Source organism: Rhea pennata, chromosome Z (genome assembly GCF_028389875.1).
Source record: "Rhea pennata isolate bPtePen1 chromosome Z, bPtePen1.pri, whole genome shotgun sequence".
Lineage (NCBI taxonomy): Eukaryota > Metazoa > Chordata > Aves > Rheiformes > Rheidae > Rhea > Rhea pennata.
This window is the reverse complement of record NC_084702.1, coordinates 57,458,799-57,484,803: the sequence shown is the minus strand read 5'-3', so window position 1 is coordinate 57,484,803 and position 26,005 is coordinate 57,458,799. Positions and strand designations below refer to the sequence as shown.

Here is a 26,005-nt window from a genome sequence, read left to right as displayed (position 1 = left end):
GCCGCCCCCGCACCTGGTGGTGGTGCTGGCCGACGACCTGGGCTGGGGCGACGTGGGCTGGCACGGCTCGGCCGTCCGCACGCCGCGGCTGGACGCGCTGGGGGCGGGCGGCGTGCGGCTGGAGCGCTACTACACGCAGCCGCTGTGCACGCCGTCGCGCAGCCAGCTCCTCAGCGGGCGCTACCAGGTAGGGCCGCGCGGGGGGCGCCCAACGGCCGCGCCCAGCGGCCGCGCGGGGGGCGCCCAACGGCTGCGCCCAACGGCCGCCGCGGGCCGCTGAGGCGAGTGTAGGGGGAGCCGGCGGCGGCGGCGGCGGGCGAGCCTCGCGGCGGCTTGGAAAGGCGGATGCGGTCCGCGTGATCGCTGGGCGCCCGTGAGCGCCTTCCGCGGGGCTGTGCCTCCCGCGGGGGAGCTGCCTGGAGCGCCTGTTTTCAGAGCGGAAAAAGCGGAGAAGCAGGAAGCCCCGAATTGCGTCTATGTGTGAAACTTCACACAGTATGGTACGCTGTAGTATCCGCTGGTGGGGAATGGCGTGAGTGACCCTCAAAGGGAGGGGGGGGCAAGTAAAAATCCAGCTGAAAAAAAGTGTAAACCCACCAGCTATTCGGGAATACATCCAATGTGCTTTTTGTTAGGGGTGGTTTGAAATAACTGCTTGTCACGGTGATTCCTGCCTTTGCGCGCACACTTAATTCATAGCTTTTTTCCTGGTATTCCTGGTCCTGTACTCTGAAAGGGTTAAATAAAACGCACTGCTAACTAGCTAATACTGGCTATTAACAGCTAATTGACTTTTTCCTGTTGCTTGCTATTAATACTGCATGTGGCTTGGCCGTTTATCTCAGTTAAGAAACATTTGGAGGGAGGCTCTTTATGCTTACGAAGATGAAGTGTGTTTACACACAAATAAACCATACCTACTTCACTTTTTTGTTCGCTAGCTTAAAAGTTGGCTAAATGTGGGTCTGCTGCAAGACACTTTACTTCAGAAAAGCAGAGGTGTCTGTACACTTAAGTTCAAATTAAAAGGCATGGCAATGTCTTGAAAAAGCCCTCTGATATTGTCCTCTTCTGTTAGGTGCTTGACTGGATAGATGGATCTTGCATGCCTATAAGCAGCAATGTGTGTTCAGTTTATGTGACTTATTTTCCAATGCAATATTTGCATACATCCTAACTTGTACGCCCTCCTTTTTATGATACCTTATGTCTGTACCTCCATTGGCCTCTTGATGGAGTGCAGACAAGCTAACCTGGTATCTAGCTGCTTTGTAGTCTATGCTCTCAATTTTCCTTTTCTTTTCTTTTTTTTTCTTGAACAGTTATGAGAATCAGATTTCATCACATTACTGCTTAACTTTCTTATTCTCTTCCCTCATCTTTTTATAACAACTTTAGCAAAAACGAGGAAGGAAAATACACAGTAAGGATAGAAAGAAGGAACTGACAAAGGATTAAGTGTATTTCAGAAACCTACCCTCTCAGAAAAACCTACATGTGTGTGTTAATCATAGTGATTTGTCAAGGAAACTGTTCAGAATGAAAATAAATGGCTTTTTTTACTAGTGGATATGTTATCTCTTGTTCTTTCAGAAAGACCATTCTAGAGGATACCCTTCCATAGCAACTTTGGTTCTGTTCCTAGAAACCTCAGGAGTCCATAATAAAGATTAGGAAGATAGAGTTGATCTTTTTGCCAGCTCTATTAAAATTTTTATGTAAATAACCTAAAATAATGCTTTATTTTCCCTGTTCCTAGAATACGATTCGTATTCTTGAACTGTTTGTCTAGAAGTGGTTTGTTATTAACTGGAGGTTCTGCACTGCTATTAAAAGTGGAAATTGGAAATGTTCATAGCTCAATCTTGATTTAAATTCATGGTATGCATCTGACTTGATAATTTAATCATTTAATGTTAACCTTGTTACAAATTAGTAAAATAATATTAGAAAATGGAAGTAATGCTATATAAAATTGAGGAGATATTCTGTGCATGAAATAATTATGTAGCAAATGTCCATGATTTTGTTTTGTTTTACAATTAGTGTGATTACTGTAGCAAAAATCTGGTCCTCTCCAAAGCTGGAATTTTGATAAGCATCTTGCTTTAAAAGAACAAAGAAGAGCAAAGTATTGATATATGAAAACTATAGATTTTCTTAGTTTCCTCTCAATTTTTTGTCTTCTATAAAGACTATAAAAATGCTTTGTTAGCTTGTGTCTTTCACTATATTAAAAATATTTTTGTAATTTTTTTTTTTTTTTTAAGATTCTTTTTTTCCCCCAGCTCCAGTGTGGGAGAAAATAAGTTGTTAACTTTATGAGAGCCTACTTATCTACTCAGTTAAGATCAGGGCTCATTTGCTTTAAAAGTGAATTCAAAGTGATGCTAAGTGATGCTTTTGAAGTTACTCGTGTGGCTTGTTGGATTGAAGGGCTTACTTAGTTACAAAATCAGCTGTCTTGTGGTCCAGGGGATCCTGGAAATTTTGTGCTTTGAAAGAGACTGATCACAGGGAATAAATAAGGTATTTAAACCTGTGTGTCTATTTTCTGTCCTTGGTTTAGGATGATTGTTGTTTTTTTTTTTTTTTTTGAGGGGAGATAAGAAAGCTGACAAAACTAAGTTTATAGTGCACAGTAGTGAAGTATTTATTGCATCAAGCAAAATACACTACTTGGAGTATTGTATCAGTAATACTTTTGTAATTAAGTCACTTCTAAGACTGGAAACTTAGGTGGAGCCATTAGAAGTCAGATATGACTGTATCTAAAACTTAATTTATCTCCAGTTTTCAAATACTCACTCTAAGAGTGCTCATACTCACTTTAAGTATGTAAATACATGTATAAATATGCATGTATACCATGTCCATTTAGAACAGTAATGCAAAGATTTGCTTTCCTGGCTTTTATCACCCTTTTATGCAGTGACTGTTTTCAGATATAGACAAAAGTTCTGCAGCTTCAACAGCAAGGCTGTTTTTTTGGGCCTGTCTCTAGTGCCACTTGAAATTTCTCGCTCCACGTTGAAATGTTGCCCCTAGTCTTCAAACATAATTTTTTAGATGAAAACACAGAAGACTTTGATTTTCATTACACTTAATTTATCCTTGGAAAGTTCTCCTAGTTAACACCTGTAGTACTATTTCATTATCTTCCTCCATACTCCTCCTGTCTTCTACCTTTGGCTTCTTATACCTCCTCTATTGTATGTTGGTGAAAACAGGAGGCTCTAGAACTAATGCTAGCTTGCTCTACTATTTTGTTTCTTTTTGCACCTGCTTATAATGTTGCCTACCTGAATATGTTATTACATTATAACTAATATCTGTTTCTTTTTTTTTTCTTTCTAGATCCACACAGGTTTACAACACCAAATAATTTGGCCCTGTCAACCCAGCTGTCTCCCCCTGGATGAGAAACTCCTCCCAGAGCTACTTAAAGAGGCGGGATATGTTACCCACATGGTGGGGAAGTGGCATTTAGGGATGTACAGAAAAGAATGCCTTCCAACCCACAGAGGATTTGATACTTATTTTGGTAATGGTTAGATTTAATGTGGATGATAAAAATAGTGTTAAAAATAATGAGAAACTGCTTAATTCTTCTAAAAATAATAGATTTACTGTTAGTGTAGTTTTAAATCAACACTTGAGTACGCCTGTTTCCAAGGTATAGCTGTATAACCTTTTAAAATAAGGTAATGCCTTAAATGCATGCCAAAGCCTTAAGATTTGTTGAAGAAAATGTCATAGTTGTTGAATTTAGCAAAGAAAGTTTTTTTTTTTTTTTTCTTTTAGATCCACATCTAATTTGGTTCCGTGAGGTTTATGAAATTCAAGTTTTCAAAATATTCAAAATATTTCAAAATACTTCAAAGTATTTTTGAATATTTCAAAATATTCAAAATATTTCAAAATACTGATTTCATCAGTATATTTTCTAGAGGCATCTTTAAACTGAGCTTTTGCATTAGATCAGACATTAGACATTACTTGTTCTGTAAATAATAAGATACTCCCAAGAAGCCGATCTTTTTAAAAGAGAAATACACTTTATACCATGCTGTGTTCATGCTTTGATAATAGAGCATCATTTCTTTTAAACCGCTTTCCCAGAGCCTGTGGCAAAGAAGATGGTGTAAAAACTTCTATAAAACAGCATCCACAATGCCTGTTAAAATTACTCAGAGTTGTGAAGTCAAGCACTTGGGTTAAAAAATGTCAGAATTAAATTGTCCAAATGTGAGCGCATTGCAAAGCAACTTGTAACTACATATGATTTATTTTTCCTCTCTCAATGCTCCTGTCCCAGTATTGCCTGGAGGTCTAATAATTTTGCACAAGTATTACAAATGTTATGTGAATCAGATAGTCTGTAAGGCATCTCTTCCCATTTGGTACTGAATGTAAAAGTTGTTAATCCCCACTTAGGTGTTTTCAGGATGCTTTTATTGGATGCAATATTTCAAAACAGTTCAATATCTTCAAAACAGTTTTCTAAAATGTTGATAGTATTACTGCCCAGTTTTACAGCTAATAAAATAAGAAACAGAAAAATTTAAATTATACTTACTAAGGCCCACATTCCTCTTGTCTAACTTTAGGTATTTAGATGAAGAGCCTGGTTACACTATGTTCCCTTTATAGATAGTAATGATTCAAACTTTAGGTGGGAAGAATTGTTACCTTTGATTGTGTCTTTTGACTCTTGAGGGAGCTTGGGACTATAGGTTCGTGACTGAATTAAGTTAGTACACATGACTTGTTGCTGAAGGGTGTATGGCCTTGCCCTTTTTGGCTGCATGTTCCCATCCCTTCAAAATAGACTGTGCTCTTTGTGGCAGCACAGAAGGATAATTAACTCTCACCCTGGGAGTGAGTAAGCCCTTAATACAGGGGCCTAGGCTAGATCTAGGTTGTCATGACAATTGGGTGCCCAGCATGACACTGAAGGAATTATTTTTCATAAGATATAGTGGTTTAATATCCTGTTATGTTCACATAATAGGTATTGTTTGCAATTAGGGGCATTTATTTCTTCAGCAAACCTGACACACTGTGTCTCCTAGTGAGCACTCAAAATAGGAAAAACGCAACTTGTATCTAACTGAGTATGTTGATATAGGTAGGCTGCACAAAAAATTGCTATGGTTTGAAAGAAAAGCCACTTTTTCTTCTAAAAATATGTAAGAAGTGTATTTTAAATATTACTTCTTTCCGTACGTATTTTGTTGCACAAGTAACTGTAGTTGAAGTTGCTGAATAATAATTCAAGTAAACTCTGTTTTGGAGTTTTGTCCCTAGTTTTAGTTTGAGTTTGCAGAACTTGAGAATATAATTTTGAGGGCTTCATCTTTTTTTTTTTTTTTTTTTTTTTTTTCTTTTTTCTTTTTTCCCCAGGGTATTTGAAAAGGAAAATATGTGAAATCTAATTTTAAAATGAATAATTAATGAGGGTTTTGAGGAATTTTGTTTCTGGTCAGTAAAAAGCAAAGGTACTCAACAGAATGTGCCTTGATAGAGCAAATCTTTATTCTATTTTTTGCCTTGTCTGTTTGTTTCGGAGATCTTTAAATAATACTGTCTCTTTTCACCAGCTGGTGTCAGTAGCAGATCAGAAATTGCCTCCCCGCTGACATGAAAAATGCTTTATACTTTGATGTTGTTGAATAAAGGCAAACAAAATAATAACTCCAAAGTTCCTGATAGAGAGAAGCCTTTTGCACAAAAGCAAATATACAAAATCATACCAGCTAAAAATCATAATAGTATCTGGACAAGTCATTGCCCTTGCTATGAGTGCATTACTTTAATGCTAATGTCTTTAATATGAAGTTATGTACATAGTCATTAAATATCAAAACGTTTTGTATGTTTTGGAATTACTATTTGTACTAGCAAAAAAAGCCTAAGAAGTGTCAAATATTGAGCCACTAAGTCTTGTCCCGGGATGTCAATATAGATCATCAAACGCTGGAGGAGTGTTTAGGTTAAAATCCACTAAATCTTTAACATTTATCTTTGACAAATTTTTCTGATGTTCCTATGTATACGATACTATGCTGGTCTGTTTATTTGTCATCTTTTCCTGTTCTAGGCTATCTTCTGGGGAGTGAGGATTACTACTCTCATGACCACTGTGTGCTCATCAAAGCAAAGAATGTAACACGCTGTGCTCTGGACTTTCGAGATGGAGAAGAAGTTGCAACTGGATTTAAAAACATGTACTCCACTAATCTATTCACAGAGAGAGCTATAGATCTGATAGCTAATCATAAAACTGAGAAGGTACAGTCAGCAGTTGTCACTTTATCTGATAACTTTAACACTAAAGAATATTTAGAATAATGTTAATGAAATATTAATGCAGAGACCTATGCTTGTGCTGTAAATTGAGACTTTTCAGCAGGACAGAGGACAACCAAATGTGAGAACTGGCACTCACAAAACTTACCTTGCCTCCTGTCAGAGTGCATTTTGGCTGTACAACCCTGTCTTGCTACCCTTCTTCATTTATTTATTTATTTTTATTAACACAGATCATGGCAAATGAATTTTTAAAAATGATTTAGCATGTAGCTTGTTCTCTTAAAAAGAGAATAGAATGTTTAGTGGGAGAAGAGTCACAGAAAGAAACTTAACTGTGATTATGAAGGAAAGATGCACCTGAGTTTTTTCACAGTTTTGCATAAATTGTTTATCAGAGTTTGTGCTTAGGGATTAGGAGAGAGAAGTCTAGAAGAAATGAAAACACAATTCTTACGACGGCTGCTTTTGCTGTAGTAACTTCTGCATTTAATGCTTTACATTCAACTAATTTACATTCCGTCTCTTCTACCCCAGCCCCTCTTTCTGTACCTCGCTTTTCAGTCTGTCCATGAACCACTTGAGGTCCCTGAGGAATACGTGAAACCATATTCCTCCATTAAAGATGAAAAGAGGCGCCGTTATTCAGGAATGGTGACTCTTATGGATGAAGCTGTAGGAAACCTTACTGATGCTCTGAAAAGATACGGTCTTTGGGATAACACAGTTCTTGTTTTCTCTACTGGTAAGTTTAAATATATATATATATGTGTGTGTGTGTGTGTATATATATATATACATATATATATATATATATATATAAAAAATGTGTGTATGTATGTACCTTTGATACAGTGTCCAACCAGCTGAATGCAGAGAATTCTCACCCCTCTGTTTTTCCTCAGTATATTTTGTAACTACAAAAGGCTGATTAAAATAAAGCAGAACTTTTTTCTCTAAGGAGCAATTTCTCCCCCCCCCCCATTCCTGTGGCTATCTTAAGTATGAGTAAAACAACTCTGAAGGAGTGTCTATGGAAATGGAGGATACTCTTATTACAGTAAAAGCAGCATTATAAAAGCTTTGAGAACAGTGGTGAAGTTGGGGACATCTTACTTACCATTGAAGTTGCTGAGTATCTGTCAGGAATGAACACTACTGAAACACATCTATAGGTAGCTGTCTGATAAGCCTATAAATTGCCTCATATTATACAAGAGAGAAGCTGCCATGCAGCAAGGACTTGGAAGCTTTTTCTCTTACTTACATGTAATATGTAATTTTTGTCTTGCCTCAGGTATTTCACTAGCACCTTACCCTGAGGAAGCAAAGGCCTATTAATAACAAATTTAATATTTGATGATACAGTCTAGATTGCCAGATTAGTCTAATATTTATACAGTCTATGTGTGTATATATGTATTTATGTATATGTATGTGTGTATATATATAAAATACAGTGGAAATTAATCCAGTTTATCTAGATTATTAGGATAATACAGATAATTCATTCCTAATTTAGAAACAAAGACATTGCTTTATAATGCAACAGAACATTTTTTAAATACAGCAACTTGGCTAGAATTCAGGAAAACTATTGTTCTTGTTTGGTTGGGAGTGGGAAATAACCTTGCAAAGCTGACAGTTGCTCTTTGTCCAGGCTTTTCTATTAGGGCTGTCAAAATGGCAAGTTCATTTTCTGTGAACACTTAAAAAAAAAAAAAAAAAAAAAAAAAAAAAAAAAAAGCAATGATGTACTTTGAATTTACCGGCTGTTTTGTATAGCCTTTGGAATTTTATTTTAAATCCAAACCTGTTTGCCTTGTGGTGTTATCTTAGTGTTCAAGTTTTGATTCTAGCAGGTTTTGATAACTGTTCTAGGAAAGTGCCTGTTTCTGTTTATGGTGTTTTCATATTTAGAACTGAAAGTAAGAAAAGCCATAACGAAAATTATAGCAATACTTCTTCCATATGGAAGAATTCTAGTCTTTGCTGATGTATTCCTGGTATAGTTATTTCAGTAACATTTGTTCAGTGCATCATGGAGTAAAACTAAAGACATCTGGATTGGAAGCATAGATTATCACTTGATTAAGAAGACAAATTTATTTTTTGTTTATAAAACATTGGCTCTTTCAAACAGTTACAGTACGCTCTGCTTCTAACAATGGTTATCTATATCATCAGTTACACGTACATTTCAAGAAGAGTCAGGCAATCAGGAGAATCCAGTGTTTGTCTAACCTAATTGGATTTGTTTTGAATTAATTGACATTTTAGACTGCTAGAAGTGGAATTTAATATAATTGAAATGCAAGGAAATTGGACCTAGATCAGGCAGATCACAAGACAGAATTCATTTTTTCCAGTCTTCTCACTTTACTTCACGCAACTATTCTCTACAGGCATAAAACATTGTATGCATTAAAGACTCGATTTCCAGAAAACAAATGTTGAAACCATTAAGTATTTGAAGGGGAAAAAAAACATAAAATTTATTCAGCTTTTCAATATTATATTCATAGCTTTTTCAGATTGTGTTTCAAAATGGGCATTAAAAATTAGGTTGAAAAGAAACACCAGAGGATCTCCGGTTTGGTGTCTTGTGGAGAGAGTGGTGTTGTGTGAGATCCCTCTGCAAGTTATTTGCACAGCTTTCAAGTCCTTTGTAATTGAGAGTGTTGGTGTGCATTGGCAGTTAGAATATGGGTATGAAGTTTTAGTATCATATTACCTAAAATAATAAGTGTGGGAACTAGGTCTACACACTTGCTTGAGATGATTTTTGTTGTTAATCCCAGACTCCTTTATGTCCTAAATCTAGGTCTTTCTAGTTTTCCTTGGTTTGTATAATGAAAGTATAATGAAAATGTGTCTTCCCTTCTCTTAGTTGTTGTACACCTTACCTTCTGCTGCTTACTTCATGCCAAGGATAGTTTTTTTTTTTTTTTTTCCTTTTTCCCTTCCCCTTTTTTCCCAGTTGTCTTCTGGCATACTTTTTAAACTCTCTCTTTTTTTTTTTAATCCCTTCAAAGTATACCTTCTTGGGGAAGCTGTGCCCCTGCTACCAGCCTCAGGGCACCCTAGTAGAACCTGTAGACCCTCCTCTTGCTTGGTATGACAAAAGAAGTAAATTTCTCTATCAGATTAGGAACTTTCTTCAAGATAGCTCTATCCATATAGTGGAATTAAGAATCAGTAAGATCAATTTAAGGATTTAAATGAAGACTGCAACAGAGAATCTAGAGAAGCTTAAATAATATCCTCAGTTTTAATGAACAGAGTCCGTGCGTCTCCCCAGCATAGTATTTACAGACTCAGAATTGTAAAAATTATCTCTGTTTTGTTATTGGTAACTCTACTGTTGAAAAGCTGTAGAGGAAAGAGATGAGGACCCTACATTTGCAGAATGAAATTTTACAAAATTCATTGCTATTCTCTGTCTAGTTTTGGCCAAAGTTCACAGTTGGATGTTTACCTCCCACTGCTGCAAAATTCATAAATACAATGATTTGCTCTTGCTATACCAGCCAGGAAGCCTGCAACAAACATAGTCGTCCGATTGATTCCTCCACCATTAAATACCATACATCAAAATTAAAGGCCTCTTTTTAGTGGATGCTCTTTGAAATCATAAAATCATAGAATCAGTAAGGTTGGAAGGGACCTCTGGAGATCATCTAGTCCAACCTCCCTGCTCAGCAGGGTCACCTAGAGCATGGTAGACAGGGCTGCATCCAGGCAGGCCTTGAAGATCTCCAGAGAAGGAGACTCCACAGCCTCTCTGGGCAACCTGTTCCAGTGCTCCGTCACTCTCACAGTGAAAAAATTCCCCCTCACGTTCAGGCAGAACTTCCTGTGGTTCAGTTTGTGCCCATTGCCTCTTGTGCTGTCACACGGGACAACTGAAGAGTTTGTTCCCGTCCTCTTGACACCCTCCCTTCAGGTACTTATGGACATTGATAAGATCCCCCCTCAGTTTTCTCTTCTGCAGGCTGAAGAGGCCCAGCTCTTGCAACTGTTCCTCATACAGCGGATGCTCCAGCCCTCTGATCATCCTTGTAGCCCTGCGCTGGGCTCTCTCCAGTAGCTCCATGTCTCTCTCGTACTGGGGAGCCCAGAACTGGATGCAGTACTCGAGATGAGGCCTCCCCAGGGCTGAGTAGAAGGGCAGGATCACCTCCCTTGACCTGCTGGCAACAGTCTTCCCAATGCAGCTCAGGATACCCTTGGCCTTCTTGGCCACAAGGGCACGTTGGTGGCTCATGGTCAATCTGTCATCCACCAGCATTCCCAGGTCCTTCTCTGCAGAGCTGCTCTCCAGCAGGTCAGCCCCCAGCTTGTACTGGTGCATGGGCTTATTTTTTCCTAGGTGCAGGACTCTGCACTTGCCCTTGTTGATGTTCTAGAACGTGATTAATCTTTACTCTCATGGTAGATTTCTTTTTATTAAACTCTGTAATGTTTCTTCCTATTTGTGAATGTTATGGCCTAACTAGGCTTCCCTTGAAAACATGCCAGTTAGCAAATGGAACTACAACACATTTTAAAAAGATACCGTAAAATGTGTGTAAGAACTTGAGGTCCTAAAGGACTTATTGGCCTAATGGAAATATTTGGCCAAGAATGAAGTAACCTGGTCATTAGCAAGTCTGACTCCATCAGTATACCATGTAAATCAACATCTCTGGTGTCTTTTTGTGTTTTGTATAGATAGGCAAGCTATTCATATGGGTAAATAAGAAAAAAAACTAGACAGTTCAAAGGTATGTAGTGTTACATTTGTATATCAGGCAGTAGCTTGAAAATTATTCACTGGTGCAATAGAAAACAGAATTTGGTTTTATAGAACAGCTTTTATACTTCACATACAAGTGCTTTTATAATGAATGAAATGGTTGGTTAGGATGAAGCTACTGTCTGTTAAGTGAAGCAAATAAAAAAGATGCCACAATATCTCGGGTATCCATGGACTTTTGTCCACTTGAAATCGAAAAGAATGAGACATAAGATTTATTCTTCCTTTTGGAAAATATAAGACAACATAACTATAACTTTTCTGAAGAAGACTTTGATTTAAAATAACCAGAGGACATAATAAGCCTTGAAGTAATACAAATTTAGCTCAGCATTATTAACATTGACTTAGGGTCCAAGTCTTGCTTCAAATATAGATCTGAGGCTTGAGATGAGAAGTAGGGATTTGCTGTGTAGCATGTGTTATAGTTGTTGCAACATATTACAAATAACATAGATGGAAACTTGCCAACATTACAGCAAAAGAGCCTGACTTGATTTCAGTTCAATGTTAAAACTAATATCCTCTGTTTTATTTAACTTTCATTTTTTTTTAAATCCTTTAAAAATATAGTTTGTCATTTTGACTGTGTAACTTTCTTGTTCCTTACCATTCTTTCTTTCAGTATGTATGTTAATTCTTAAACATGGATTAGCGCTGTAGTCTCTGTTAATTGCCGTAAGAGGGCTTTGAAAGGTAAAATATGTAGAATTTCTCTCTCCAAGCCATGATTTACATTGTTAAGAGGAAATCACATAAATCCTGTCCATAATGGAGCATGTGACAGGGACAGTTTTCACTCCAAAAGTTGGTTGTTTTATCATATTAGGATTATGATTGATAAGAGCACAAATTGTCTTGGACATAATTATTGATGTTTATACAATCCCTTCCCCTCCCTCCCCCTCCCACACACTCATACCTAGATATCTAGATATTTTTTGAAACTTTATATTATTTTCTTCCTAATAAAGACTTTTCAATCTCTTTCAGTCCAGCACATTGCAGCTCTTGTCTGATAAAATACCGTTTTTTTTTTTTGTTTTTGCTTGTTTCCAGTTACATGTTTTGGTAGAAACTGGGGAGATCTGAATTACAGGATGCCCTACAGTGCCCTTTACTGGTTCTTTAAGGACTGTTTTTATCATTTTCCTAGTGCCTTTTTTCTTTAATAAACTTCTGCTTTTTCTCTTTTACTGGTAAGAGACTTCAGAGAGACTTTCGATTCCAGATCGTTTGAGCTAACAGAAGGAGAGGTTGGTAATAGCAATTAGTATCTGATCTTGTTAGAAGAGCTAATTTTGAATGTATGCTATTAGGCACAATTTATAGTAAACCTGCTCAGTTATAGATTTGAAGAGGTGCTTTAATGAGTCCTATCAGGAAGTTCTGAAAGGCTCAGTGCATTGTTAGCAAGGAAAGTGCCCAAGCATCTACTGCTTTCTAAAGAGGAAATACACACGTGTCTTAGCTGAAAACACCTTCAATCAAGCAAGTTATTTGAGTTTGTAAACTTCCAAATATTACTTTTCTGTCCTGATCATTCAAGCTTACTGTAACAGCAAAATGTGCAGTTGATCACTGTATCTGCATTGATCCGAATGATTGCGTGTCAATTGGAAGTAAGCAAAGGTGCATGTATTTGGTGTTTCATATTCCAGTGTTGGCTTTCGGTCTCATTTACACACTTTTCCCATTTAAAGTGTGCATAATAAGAGTAAATATTTTTAGGAATAAAAGAATGTCATCTCTGCAGTAGTGTTGTGTATTACACAGGACATCTGAATTCATACCTTAAGATACAGATAAGAGTAATGAAAGATCTAGACTATTTTTATAAAAATATATTATAAAAAGCAGGTGTTCACAGAGGTGTTACCTTTTGATGAAAGTTAATTTCAGAATGAAAACTAAGATGATACAGACAGTCAGGAGATAGGTAACTTTTTTTCCATGTTTTTGAATCCTGTGGAAATCTTAAATGTTTTGTAGCAAATGCTAGCTTGTTTTGCTTTCCTCCTAGCATGAAAAATCCCTTCTCTCTGCTTTTTCCTTGAAAAATCCAACTTTCCAAAATCAGATCCCTTGATACATAATGACCTTGTGCCAGAGATGATCACTGTTTTTCTGCTATGTATTTATAATTCCAACATAAGTGAAATCTTGATTTTTTTTCCTGTTTCAAGCAAATGCTGATACTTAAAGTAAAATTTGCTTGTAAATGAAATCGAGAAATGAATTTTGTCCAGAGCTACAGACTAGCCCGATTCGTTTACTGCTTTGATTGAAGCAAGCCAATAGTTATCCTGGCAAATTTTTTCTCAGACCAAGGAGTAATGATGAATACTAAAAACAGTTAGTTTTAATGGTAACGGTATTTAATAATTCTGCACAGCTGTCAAAAAGTTCTATTGTACTGTGATTGCTCTTAAGCTGTGCTAGTTTATATCCTCAATAATAGTGTTTAAGAAACCATTAAACTATAGATCAGATTCTTTTACACCAGAGTTCTGGTTCAGTGTTCTGGCACAGGGAGCAGTCCAAAGTTTTCTCAACTATGTCTTATTTAACTTGCTTACTGAAAGCGTATGGAAAGTTTGTCAGGTAATTCACATGTTTTTTTAGGTTAAAATTTTTGTCTGTATTTCTCTGGTAATTACTGATGCTGAATGGGAGTGTAGACCTGACACAGCAGGGTCTGTAACTACTGAGACCTGTTTAATTACTGAGGCTGCTTACAATGAAAGCAGTCGCCTGAAACTGTCCACCCTAGGATAGCGTCTACCAGTAAAGCTGTACTGGAAAGGAAAAAAAAAATTGAATAGGATGAAAAAGTGCATTGTGTGCAGAGCTGTTGTAGATCTAGGTTTGTATTTAGATTTGTAGCTATTTTGTATAGAATTTTGTATGCATCAAAATGTATGGCATTTTTTCCATAAGATCAATTTTACTCTTTTTTTTTTCCAACTTCAGAAAAGTCAGAATAGTAAACAGTTCCAGTGAATCACAAAAACTAGCAAATTGATTTAGCTACACACAACTCAGTAAAAGCCTGGTACCCTAATGCAGAAGAAGTAATATGTTTCTTTGATGGAAAATAAAAGCCCTATGCTGTGTGTTAAGGACAATAAGAATTACATGAGCAAAATCATATAGGAGAAAGTATATTTTTCTGCTTATTGTGCCTCCAGCAGAAAGGTTTTCCGTAGTTCTTCTGTCACACAAAAAAATTTGTATTAAGCACTGAAATTATAATACTGCATAAGTACTATAGAGACATATTTTTTATGTGACTTTCCTACTTTCCTACTGCTTATATTGAGCCATCTATTTAAACTGAGAGTATACAACCGAACAGATGTTTTTTCATCAACTCATCTCAGCCAATTTTGGTCCATTTCATTGGAAATGTATGTTTCCTGTTAGCCATCAGGGAGCTTAACATTTCTGCCACATTTGTAGAACAATTGGAAAATAGAGCAACAAATGGATCTTTCAAATGCAGTGTGGGGAAGAACTTGAGTTCAAATTAAGGGCAAAGTTATTCTCTAATTCATGCTGTGAGTAGCTTATCCACAATGTAGATTTCTGCATGTATTCTGTACTTTTTTATGAAACCTCAATGGGAGTTCCGTACTTGGAACATGTACAGAATAAGCATTATTCATGCTGTGGAGATCAGAGGGGAGAAACTTTCCCCAAATGTGATCCTTTACCACTATTATTGACAGTGCTCTCTGTTTAACTGTGAGTCACAATCATGAGCTTAAATCACACAAAGGAAAGGCTCTGAAGTCCTGTTCTGTGACCTAGACTTTCAGCAAGAATGTTGGAGGTCAAAAATGAGATGCATTTACAAAGCTGTGCATTGAAACTGTCTAGTGCATGCTCATATTGTGTCTGGCGCTAGTCAGTGCTATTTAATTCTCTTTCATAAATGCTTAATTCACCCACAAAATTAAGAAGATTAAAAAACCTGAACTGCATACTTATGTTGTTGATACTGGCAGTTATTTGTAGTGTTTCGTCCAAACTTTGTGTACAAGAATCCTGCATGTAGACTTGACTCATGCTTATATCCATCACCTCGTTTTAAAATAAATACATATTAAATGATTTTTACTGGTATCATGTCTGTTAAATAGATTTTTTAAAAAAGTTTTGTATCATTGTTGCTTGTAGTCCTCCTTTGCTTTTTGTTACCATGAAATTGGGGAGGCAGTCAATAGTTCAACAGTAGAAAAAGCAAAATCATAGAAAGCACAACATTTTGCACTGTAGAAAAGAGGTGTCAACTTCCCTTGTAGCCTCCTGCAGTTTTGATTTCTTTAGAATATAGTCTTCCCTTCAGAAACAGAGTAAAGCAAGAAAGATGTGGGGATAAATTTTTTTTGGGGGGGCAGGGGGTGTTTGTTTTCCCTCTCCCTTGCCCTCACCTAGAACTTTCTTTTTCCCATCCTATATCTTTGTCTAAGGCTGTTGCTTGCATGTTGCTTGTGGTTTCTTTCTTTCCTCTTTTTTTTTTTTTTTTTTAAGTTGAGAATCTCTGAAATTTGCTTTATGGAAATACTGTAGATAAAGTGAGTCGCTCCATTGGCATACTATGTTTTCAGGAATACTGAGACACTGACCATTACTAAACTTGCTTCTTAAACTTTGTAAGTTACATATGAAATAATTTCACAGTTACTTGTAATGTACTTCCCAGTCCTGCTTCAGTGTGCATGGACCCTCACACTGACCTCCGTATGGATCTGATTAGATACAAGAACATGCTTGCTTTTAAAGCCCCAGTCCTGTAAAGGAATGCTGGATATAAACCAAATGTTTACAGAATTAAACTCTTGGTGAGTTGAATATGCCATCTGATTCCTGCTCCTTTTCTGAAAGGATACTAGTAGAATATTTAACTGCAAAAGCTGGGCTCTTCCTTAATATACAGTTATGTAATTGGTCTACATAGGATTTTATTCTTTGTTTCTTAGGTCATTTTATTTTGTTTTAACTGATGTAGTGTTACTAATTACCTGATATTAGCAGTAATAAAACCTGAAAGGTTTTAAATCTTGTTCTAACATGAATCTAAAGTGGAAAACAGTTTTTTAGAGGCAGGGACAAGAAAAGGAGGAGGCTTACTACCAGTGCTACAAGGAAGAAAGCTGACCTGCTGCTGCTGTGTGATCCAGGTATCTGGGCTGTGGCCCTGTTTCAGTTGTCCCCCCTTGGCAGCAGCAGTAATTCAATTCTCTGTGCTGACTGTAGCAGGTAGAAGGAGATGTCCTGAGGTTTTGGCAGTTGGTTTTTGTTCATTTCAGTGAAGGGGAAATGTAATTGCTAGATGTATTCAGGGGAAGGAGGAAAAGTGGACCTAACCCTCAAGGCCCTAGTTGGATGATGCCTTCCTGTAAGATCTGTTTTGCAGAATTTCCTTGGATTTCAATATAAAAATACTAGTATTCTTTTTAGTGATATGAGCTGTATATGGCCCAATTATTCCTGAAAGGAACATTGACAAACTTATGTCATCACGCAGAAGGGGAGAATCTGTAATAGCTTAGCAGGATAACAAAATGCCTTTAGCTCACTTTTGTCTCTTGAGGCCCATGTAAATATTTAGCCAAGATAGAGTCAAGGTCATCACTAAAAACTGTTATGCTTCTCTCACTAGAAGCAATTGGCTATGTTGATGGTAACTTGTGTAAAATTTTCATGTTACTGCTAAGGGAAGTATTTGAGGTTTTTTGGTTTCCAACTGTACGTATTCTATGAGTGCTGTGCAGTATAAAAGATAGGATTTGCTAAAAGCCTTTTGAAAATCAAAATCAGTCTAGGAGGCCATTAATTGATGGCCTCCTCTCCTTAATGTGAGACAGAGAAAAAAATTGGTCATAGCACATTGTGGTTGATTGTGCCCTTTCTTACATATCGCATTTCCAGTTTAGTTTTAAAAGTTCCTTTAATCCACAACAACTAAGCAGTACTAGAAGTAGCAACTATAGAAAGAGAACATTTTCTACAGGTATATTGTTATCTTTATTAGGATACACTGCATGGTCTTTCTGAGACAGAGTAATCAAAACCCATTAGGTGGAAAAGGCTTCAAACTGACAACTTCTTGTAACTCAGAACATTAACTGAACAGTCATAAAATACATAAAATTGTTAAAAGAAATATAGTCACTAGTATTCAAAGTTGAATTGCATTTGATTTTTAGTGCCATGTTAAAAGATCGAATAGAACAAATCAAACTCAGTATTATGAAACAAATACAGAATTATCAAATGAGAAAAAGAAGTAACATCTTTAGACGTCAATTTCAGAGATTCATTTTATTTTGGATCAGTGAGACAAAAATGGTTGGAAAGATGTCCTCAGTCCATCATTCCCCATAATTCCTCCTCTGTAATATGAATTGTGCTACTTAGCTAACAGTAGCAATATAGTAGGGTCATTTTAGATGCTGTGAGATTCAGGATTAGAAGAGAAGTACTTTTCTCTTGTCATTTACAATTTATTCTAAAGTCTCCTTCGACTTTTCTTAGTTTGCTAATGTGATACTCTCAAACTAAGTGAACAAAATAAGGATTCTTACTCTCTTTCTCCTTTCTTCTTCTTCTTCTTCTTCTTTTTTTTTTTTTTCCTTTACAGAGTTCTTTGTGGTTGGTATGTTCAGGCCTTTCTCAAAGGCCCAGAATGCGGTAGCATAACAAGAAAAGGAAAAAGGTCCCCAAAAGCGTGAGTTTGTTTTTAAGTTTTCATCATCTTAAAGCCCATTTTATTTTATTTTGTAGAACCTTGCTGGTTTTGGTTACTCTGATCCTCGACTGTTTCCATACCTCTTTGCTTTGGAGCAGGGCTATGCCTGGAGTTTTTGTTGAGCTCAGTTTTTGCACAGTGGAAAAGCATCAGTAATTTGAGGAGAGGGAAGGAATTTGCTTTTTCCCTATTTTGCTAGGACCTGTTGGGTGCTGGAGTGCCTGTGGATATCTGTCGGTTTTCTTGGTTGCCTATCTTAAGTACCCAAATGTTAAAGTATCTTTCACTCTCTGTGGGGGACTGTCTCCTAGCATAACGCTACAAGTGGTGAAAAGCTTAGAGAAGCTCCAGGCTGAAAAAACTTTCTCTTTTTTTCCTTACTCATACTTCGTTGCACACCTTTAGGTATTTCTTCCTTGTCGTGTAGATTTTTTTAGACTACTGTCATGAATTTACAATGAATTTACAAAAATATCAGGTACTATTAAATCACCAGATACTATTAAAGGTACTAAATTTTAAGATGTTACCAAATATGCACCATTTTCCTATCAGGTAGTTTCTTAATAAACGATTAGCCAAGGAGATAGGTACAGCATCACTTTTGTACATTGCCCTTATTCTCTAAGAACCTACATTTCTCCAATGAATGTGGAAGTGAAGGCTACTGTCGAAAGAAAAACAAGAATTCTTCCAAATAAAAGCTCAATATGGTTGTCATTTATATTCTTCTCTCACTTTTTATCATTTTGTATTATTCTTATGCACAGTTGATAATAGACCTGTATTTATGAAAGATTTTGCTTTAACATGAGTTAAATAAGATTTTTCACTGGCTTAATTCACATGAGAGCAAAACCAACAGACTCTTTAGAATACAGATGTGCTAAATGCCTAGTAATTCATACTTTTTACAAGTTCTGAGTTAAAAAGAAAAAAAAAAAAGCTCCACCCTAACATGCAGGAATGTTAGTTACTCCAAATTACAAGTATTTAATAGGAAGATATTGCATCTGTTAAACAGATGTTGACTTTAAAATGGAAAAAATATATATATCCCAGTTCTGTGGGTTTTTTTCTTCCTCTGGGTTTTCTTGATCATCTATATTTCTAAGAAAAATTTAGGAGAGAGTTAAGCTTTTCATGCCCTGAATTACAAATCATTTTCTCTGGGGGCTACAAAAAGAATCCCCCTGTGATCAGTGTAAGGATTTGTACTTTTCTTTGAAGCACTTGTAGCTGCTTCAATGTGCTTCTGGAAAGAAGTTTCTAAGAAGTTTCTGTATTAAGTGGTTTCATCTTTATGACAATTTAGCTTAGCTACTTTTCAAGACAGATGAGAAGTTTTATTTCTGATCACTGATTAGTGTGTGTGATATGCAAAATACAGGGAAACTGTGACTTTTGTCCTGAGAAAATGTGTGGTCTGTCTTCTGAAATAGAAAGATGCAAGATAAATAAGATGATTTATCTGGCAAGATAGGATAAGATTTTTTTTTTTAATTTGCAAATCTCCATTGCCTTCTGTATCTGGCAGTGCCTAGAAGAATTAGGTTTTTTTGATAATTCAGGACAGTAGCTTTGCAAAATGGGAACACTGTTGTATGCATGAGAATCAATGCATATGTGAAATGCAGACTAGGTTGTGGAGGAAAAGATGAGAAACGGTAGGAATATTTTTGTAATTCCTTTGACTGAAGATTGATGAAAGAAATCAAGTTGGATAAACAAGAAAAGGGACTCAATTATAGTAGGAGATTTTGAGGGATGTGAAAAAATAAATAGGTTACTTCTTTAAAACGTTGCTAGTAAGCTGGAGGATGCAAGATTTAGAAAATGCCCGAATGTGTAGGCTCGAGCAGCAGGAGCTAAAGATGTCACCCGTCATATTGATCTAGATTTTTGACAGGATGTTGCCACGGTAAATAGCAGCCATGAATAGCAGGTGCAGAGAGGATGTTGTAGCATAGATAAGGAAGTCAGCTTGGACCATGATAAAATAAAGTTTCACACCAGGAAACAAGATTTATTGGACTGAGGTATAGGATTTAGAGATGAGGCTCAAAAATAGAATGTTAGCCTTCCCAGCTGTTTCATAGAGGTAGAGACTGAAATGGCACGTGTCCGACGTTACTGGGGGATGGCAGGAACCCCCACCCACCAAGAGAACCTTTGAATGTCAATCCCCATGGAAAATGGTAATTGCAATTATGGCTGCAAATGATACAAAGTCATGTCTTTCTCCTTGAATATATCACATATTACTTTGAATAGATGTGCCATAAAGCTTTATTTCTGTGCTTCAGTTTTTCAAAAGAACTTAATAGTTACACTCTACTGACCACAAAGAATACACTTTAACTAGTAAATGTAGTCTACTGCTTGCTAACAGTTACCGTTGGTTGGGAAGTTAAAGCTAGTGGAAAGTATGTAAATGAAGAAAATAAAAATGCATGCCTCAGGAAAAGAATAGTGTAGACAGTGATGCACTCCTGACTGTTCATGTGTGGGACTAAAAGGTTAGGACTCTTTCTGCCTGCAGGTGCCCATCACTGCCACCGCTGAGGACTCTCAGCTGCATTCAGAGACTGCATAGTGCTTCATTTGATTTTCTCGAAGACACCTTGGGTAGCTTGAACATTTTCAGTAATTAAGGTGGTTGGGTGGGTTTTTTTGTTTGTTTCTTTTTTGTTCTTTTTTTAATCCAGATAATTTTGACAGAATGAGAGAAAGCATACATGCAGTCATTTCAGTCTGTTTTAGGGGCTGTTGACTCTTCTGGGATAGGTGAGGTTTTAACTAGCTTAACTCTTTAAATTGGTTTAGCAATAGCCAGAGGAGCACCTCTTGTTGCAGCCTAAGGCAAATAAGGAGGGAGGCATTTGGAAAAAATAGACCCAAAGACCTTGGCTAATTTAATGGGTCACTGAACCCATAATATTGAGAGAGAGTTAAAAATGAATTTGAAGTATTAGTGACTCCTTTGCCAAATTAGGAGTGGAGGGAAGATGGGAGTTCTGGACCTGTATTTTGGGTCAGATAGAGGCTATTCAGAAGAGCAGAACTCCTTATGAGGAAGACAAAACCATGACTGCAATCCTGCTGCTCAGAGGAGGCTACAAATTGCATTTTTGTAGCTGGAGACAAATGTGCTCTCTCGCTCCAGCTATGCCCGCTAAAGGGCTAGCCAGCTGTTTACCTTCTTTCTCCACACAGGATGCCACCTTTCTCTCTCCATTACCCTTGCTTAAGATAAGTCTGCTCGTTTCATTCAAACAATAGATCTTTGCTAATGCAGATTTGGACTGAGGCTGACTAAGGAGTGATCATGTGAATAGGTTGGTTAATAAATATGAAAGAGATGATAAATTCTTACAGGTGATGGTATCAAGGATGGTGAGCAGCAGCAGGTAGACTTGGAGTCATTGCAAACTCCTTTTGCAAGCCTGACTTGAATCGTAAAGTGGACAAGCTTTATGGTTCTAGTATCACTAGATTAGATATGGAATTTCTGCACAGAAAAGAAGGCAAGAACTCTTCCAAAAATGAAAGGATTAGATTATTTCTAAAGTATAGGTGTACTGGGAAATACTTGGTTGTCTAGGGGGCTAAAGCGCTGTAAACGGTGAAATACTATCTGTGAGCAGAGGATTCTGTCAGTGCTTTGCGGTTTCTTCTACTTCTCTCCCAGAATCAGAAACATAATAGGAAGCCAGTTAACCTCTAAAGGATGGAATTTCAAGACTAAACTTTCTAAGGAATGATCATTACTTACGCTAGTTGAAAAACTCTCAAAACTCCAAAAGCTTACCAACAGCAAAATATGCAATCTGACTGTTCCTTTGAAGTCTATGGTTGTTTCTGTTGTACATACAAACCGTTCCCTTTAGAAACTGAGAACTGTATGTGCAAATTTGAGGACTGAATGTGGTCTGTAATGCCAGATAGTTGCTAGAGGAGGTATTTCACAACTTGAGGATTCAGGAAATGTGATCAAAAGTGGCAGAAATTTCAAGGATGATGATGTTGGAGAAAGGTTGGGTCTTGCCAAGAGGAAATTGCCAGTGACCTTACTGAACTACCACAGAGTCTTGCAGGCATATTACAGAGATTGAGACAAAGGGAGCAATTAGAACATAGCAGTTTCTAGCATATAGAGGAAAAAAATCTACAAATTCAGCATGAAAGCATTTTTTGTTCGATTAAAAATGTTGAGTTTAAGTGCTGCTTCCTATCGTTCACTTAAATGTAGCACTGGTGTGACAAAGAAGGGCAGAAGAATGTTACGTTCTGTCAATTTTAGCCAACTTAACATCCTTTCCTGTTGTATTTGGCTGTATGTTATTCTAGCCATTATTACCTGTCATCCATCAAAGATGTTAAAGAAATAAGTGAACAAGTAGAAAATGACTTGGAAGTATTCATTTGACAAATATATACTGTGCCATTTCCTCATCTTGAAAACATAATCCATTGCTGACAAACTCAGATTTATGAAAACTGGTGAAAAATGCTGTTTATATCATTAAAGGAGAATAAAATTATTTGTATAAACTTCCATTTCTCTTAATTATATGCACTTCTGTGCCATGTTAGCTTATCAAGTATCTTCCCCCCATCCCCATTTTGACTTTTGGATATTGCCTTTAGTAAAAGCTGAGATAGCTGTTTGGAGACACCTGGACATTGCTGAATATACCTATGCAAGATTAATGTCTTTTTCACCTAATTGATAACTACTGAATAAGCTTACCTGGTTCATTTCAATATTATCTCTAGGAAGATGAAATAGCTCTGGGAGATGGAATTGTTGCAATAGATCACAAAGTAATTAACCTTTTTTTTCCTGAAATTTAAAACTAGTACGATGCATATTATTCTTTTCTTTATGCTTCTATTCTTATATTTGGTTTAGAAAATTGGCAGACAAAATTTCAACTGATATTGTAGTTTCTGTGTTTGGCTTGAGAGTTACCTTAGAAAGAGAGATACTTGTTAAGGTGATTGCTGTTCCTCTTTTAAATGTTTGATGTGGTAGGTAATAACTAAAGAATTTGGTTTCATTTTAATGTCTTTATGCCAACAGATGTGTTTCTTTTTGCTAATGAATTGAGTCAAGATATTCTAGATATAGCTGAGGCCCCAAGTGATTAAAAACTCGAATCACTCCTCTCAAAGAAAAATGATGTAAAAAACAGATGTAAATCTCTCCAGTTGCCTGAATCAAGTTATAGTTTACACTGTGTAAAGTCAATGCATGTGCCTACACTAATTTTAACAAGAAAAAAAAGAAGACATCTGGCCCACAATGGATGAAATATAAAAACTGTAGACATGCAGGAGGAGTTGCTCTATTGCTAGATGGGCAAAGAACAGCTGAAATGTTCCTAATGCTGAATTATGGCCATGACACTCCCATCATTAGGTCTGAACTTCTTAATTCCCTATTTTTATTGTTACTGTTCCTAGGCTGGTTGGAGAATTTCGACACTAGCCAGTTTTCATTGGCTGCATAGATTGTTATTGGAATGGCTGACAGCTGTCTGCCAGGCTGTCTGCACAGCCTTCCTGTGCTCTCTGCAGTTCAGCTTCGCAGTGCTATTGTTCACATGGAGCTTTTTTCTTAAAATCTTTCCCAGCTGTATCCTGATATGCTAAACCACTTAAATTAGCTCCAGATTGCTGTGTTTATTTTCTGTAAGATAAGTGACAAAATACAATCATAGCTGTAAACTGCAAGAAAAGAGGTTACAAGATATTATGAGGGAAGATGCAGATTCTGGATGCAACCATGAGGCTTTAATGCATGTAGATTAGATCACTTGTCTGTGCTGTTTGCATGCAGTTCTAAGTTTTGGCAGCCTCATACCCCTGGAAGTGATTTTTTTTTTCTTTAAGTGTTAGATTGAAGTAGTCTTTTCTTTTCCTCCCTCCTGTCCTCCCTTCCCCCTTCTCCCTCCTGCACTCCTTCCCCCCCCCCCCCCAAAAAAAAAAACACAAAACTGGAGAGAAGTGAAGCAATGATCCTCTAAAGTTGGCAGCCTTCACTGCAGTCCATGCACATCTTCAAGCTTTTGTTGCATCTGAAGTCAGGGAATCTTTTGTTGTATGTAACTATGATCAATAACAGATATTTTCCACACATCTAGAAGTATAGCTGCGTTGGTCTCTTGGCTAATTGCTGCTTATACAGGCCATCTCTAAATGTGGTAACAGTGGCCTCACTTCCTGCTTTTTTCCTCAAAAAGTTGCTATGAATATGTATCCTAATTAGATCCATAATGTCATTTGGATAGGCTTATTCTAAAAGTCCCACTCTCTCCAGAAGCAGATGAAGAAACCCAAATACATTAAAAATAAACTTCTGTATGCTTTTACTGAATAAAAATACATAGATGTTGCCAGCTATTAGACAGTTTCTGGCAGTTACAAATTTTGATGCTTGAAATTCAGTGCTTTCTAACATATTTGCAGTCATTTAGCAATCCTATCTAGTCCTCCTTTTACTGAGTGTCTGTCGACTATGTGAATGTATATTTTCTCATCAGTAGAGAGAAGGGGGGGTGCACTTGAAACCTAAAAGTGAATTTAGGCATTCTTCTCAGTTAAATTTACAACAGCTATTTACTTTAAATGTAGAGAGGGAGAATTTGGGAGGGACTACATTGTTCTCTTTTAGCAAAGAGAAACAACCTTACTTTCACTCTCATTTTCACAAAGAAAGTAATCTATTAATCAGGAGCAAGAAATTGGAACAAGCAACATGAAGTATTACTGACTATATTTCCCCTTCAAATATTTTGTGTATGTATTTCATGCAAGATTATATGCAGCCTATGTCTAAGCTCTGCTACTCGTGAAAATAAATGTTGCGGACGATGCCTTTTGTCCTTTATTTCAAGGATGTTTTAATTTTATTGTACTGAAATGTCCAAATCTCCATTATAAAATAAAACAGAGTTGGATTTTCCCTGGTCTATACGCACTTTTAAAATACTGCATGACTTTAGACAAACCTTTCAAACTGAGTTTGGTGTGGTTAATGTACCAGACAGATGTGTGCTAGATCAGCTTACTGCAGGGGCCCGTGAGGAGAAATTACAGGGTATGGAAATGCTTTCTTGCAGCTTCAGAAAATTACAACAATTTAAAAATGTATGAACTTGTGCAGAGGTGAAAAACAGAAAAAAAGCTGAGGCATGTGAATGCTGGATTTGAAAAGTACTGTAGATACCAAATACTTGCCAGTCTTCTTACTGTAATTGTTTTCAGGGGGGGGGAAAAAAAAAAAAGAAAAAAGGATCCAAGTGTTTGTAGCAGAAGCATTAGGCTAGATTTGCTCTTTACAGGGTGTAATAGTTGATTAAAGTTATTAAGCACCAAAATATAATACATAATAAATGATTAGTGAATTGATTTTTGCTATCTTAATTGTGTTTATTATCCTAGATGCTTAAACCCTTATTTTCTGCTTGCTTTGCCCTTGTAGATGTATTATTTGAAATACTCTAGTGCTATGGTTTGAAAAGGATAAACAGTGGTTCAGCACTGAGACTTTCTTGGCATACATCACTTTTCTTTTTACTTCTGATTGATTCCAGATTAAATGCTTCCTTTTAATGTTGATTGGTATTTCCTACTCTCTGAATATATGAATATGTATACTTTCTATATGTGTGTGTGTGTATATATATATATATATATGCATCCAAACTTTTGGATGATTTAGTTTTAAAAATGAACCTGGGGTACGCATACTAGTTATATTTAAACTTTGCCAATATTTATTAACCTTATTTTCATAAAATATTCTGCCTATTGATTTTTTTTTTATTTTGGTGATGTCAAAGTTTTATTCTTCTGTTACTTTTTTGCCAAAATTTATTTATGCGGAAATTGTTTTTGTGTTGTGAAACCTACAGTGCAAAACAACTTGTTCTGGTGGACTGTTGCACCGAAACCTTTCATTGTTAAGACTTATTTTTGCTAAAGGAAATTATCAATTACATGCTCTACTTCCAGAATTCTGATTGCAAATATTTTCTTTATTCTTGGGTTCTCCTTGTTCTTCAAATGCCAAAAACAGTTAATAGACTTATAGTAATAATTAGGATTACTATAGTACCTATTTAAGATTA

The 26,005-nt window shown here is 36.6% G+C and overlaps 1 protein-coding gene across 1 annotated transcript in view; it reads left to right on the top strand.

Annotated features, from left to right (window-relative positions):
* The first annotated feature begins 323 nt into the window (after window positions 1-323).
* ARSB (arylsulfatase B) overlaps window positions 324-26,005 on the top strand; it is a 59,847-nt gene continuing 34,165 nt past the window's right edge. The window contains exons 1-4 of the mRNA XM_062600387.1: window positions 324-500; window positions 3,358-3,544; window positions 6,104-6,294; window positions 6,850-7,057. Of these exons, the coding sequence (XP_062456371.1) occupies window positions 477-500; window positions 3,358-3,544; window positions 6,104-6,294; window positions 6,850-7,057 (610 nt within the window). The 5' untranslated portion in view covers window positions 324-476. The remainder of the gene's footprint in view (window positions 501-3,357; window positions 3,545-6,103; window positions 6,295-6,849; window positions 7,058-26,005) is intronic.